The 852-nt window shown below is 50.4% G+C and overlaps 1 protein-coding gene across 2 annotated transcripts; it reads left to right on the forward strand.

The window, feature by feature from the left end:
- On the forward strand, positions 1 to 538 carry LOC139360856 (chondrosarcoma-associated gene 2/3 protein-like). Of its 2 annotated transcripts, none has more exons than XM_071089118.1 (2): positions 1 to 314; positions 469 to 538. In XM_071089118.1, exons 1-2 carry the CDS (start codon positions 1 to 3, stop codon positions 536 to 538), a joined length of 384 nt encoding a protein of 127 aa, XP_070945219.1. The 2 variants fall into 2 exon arrangements, with proteins under 2 accessions (XP_070945219.1, XP_070945220.1); XM_071089119.1 differs by having other exon boundaries at positions 1 to 263.
- Positions 539 to 852: the final 314 nt, after the last annotated feature.

Raw genomic sequence — 852 nt, forward strand, 5'->3', positions numbered from 1 at the left:
ATGTGGATGGGCCTCATCCAATTAGTTGAAGGTGTTAAGAGAAAATATCAAGCTTTCCGGGAAAAGGAATTCTACCACAAGACTAACATAAAAATGCTGTGTGAGTTTCTAGCCTGCTGGCCTGCCTTCGCTGTCCTGGAGGAGGCATGGGGAGACCAGGTGGACTGGAGTAGATTGTTGAGAGATGCTGGTGTGGTGAAGATGTCCAGGAAACCACAAGCCTCCAGCCCATTGTCCAAAAACCACCTGCCAACACCAAAGAGGCGAGGAAGGGGAAAGCATCCTCTCAATCCTGGCCCAGAAGCCCTATCAAAGTGAACGGCCCACCCAAGCTCTGACTCCTGTGCTCCCCTGGCAAAACGCCCACCCCAGTCTGTATCATTTCTCTATGAAGCCTCTGTTCTCCCCCCTCCTCCATCCTCTTCCCCAAACCAGTGCCCTTCTTTGATCTCCCTGTTGTCCTTCCAGGTTCCCAAGACAACGCGGAAGGGAAAAGGGACCCGCCAAGGAAGTTCCAGGAACAAAAGTCTCTCCCTGAAAGACCACCATTTCAAAAAACCCTGAGGAATGGAGTGGGCCAACACTATCCAGCCACTATGACCAGCCAAATGAGGAACTCAATCAAAATGAGCCACAGCAGGACCACAAGGACATGGAGACTTCCACCGTCTCCAGCAACTCCTTGGGCAACCAGTAATTCCTGGGCAAGGCCAGAGACCTCAAGTCTATCTGTAAAGTCTCCAGAGGTCTAACCCCAAATAAGTAGCCAACAGGGTGTAGAGTACATTTTACACCCCACAGGGTATGCCCCATGGTGATGGAAATAAAATGAACATGTTGTAAAATGATGTG

The sequence above is a fragment of the Macaca nemestrina genome, chromosome X, assembly GCF_043159975.1.
Source record: "Macaca nemestrina isolate mMacNem1 chromosome X, mMacNem.hap1, whole genome shotgun sequence".
Classification (NCBI taxonomy): domain Eukaryota; kingdom Metazoa; phylum Chordata; class Mammalia; order Primates; family Cercopithecidae; genus Macaca; species Macaca nemestrina.

Bases quoted from the DNA above. Each gene is read 5' to 3' on its own strand.
- LOC139360856 (XM_071089118.1), top strand. From the start codon at position 1: ATGTGGATGGGCCTCATCCAATTAGTTGAAGGTGTTAAGAGAAAATAT. The intron at 315-468 runs GTGAACGGCCCA...TTGTCCTTCCAG, and splicing joins GGCCCAGAAGCCCTATCAAA to GTTCCCAAGACAACGCGGAA.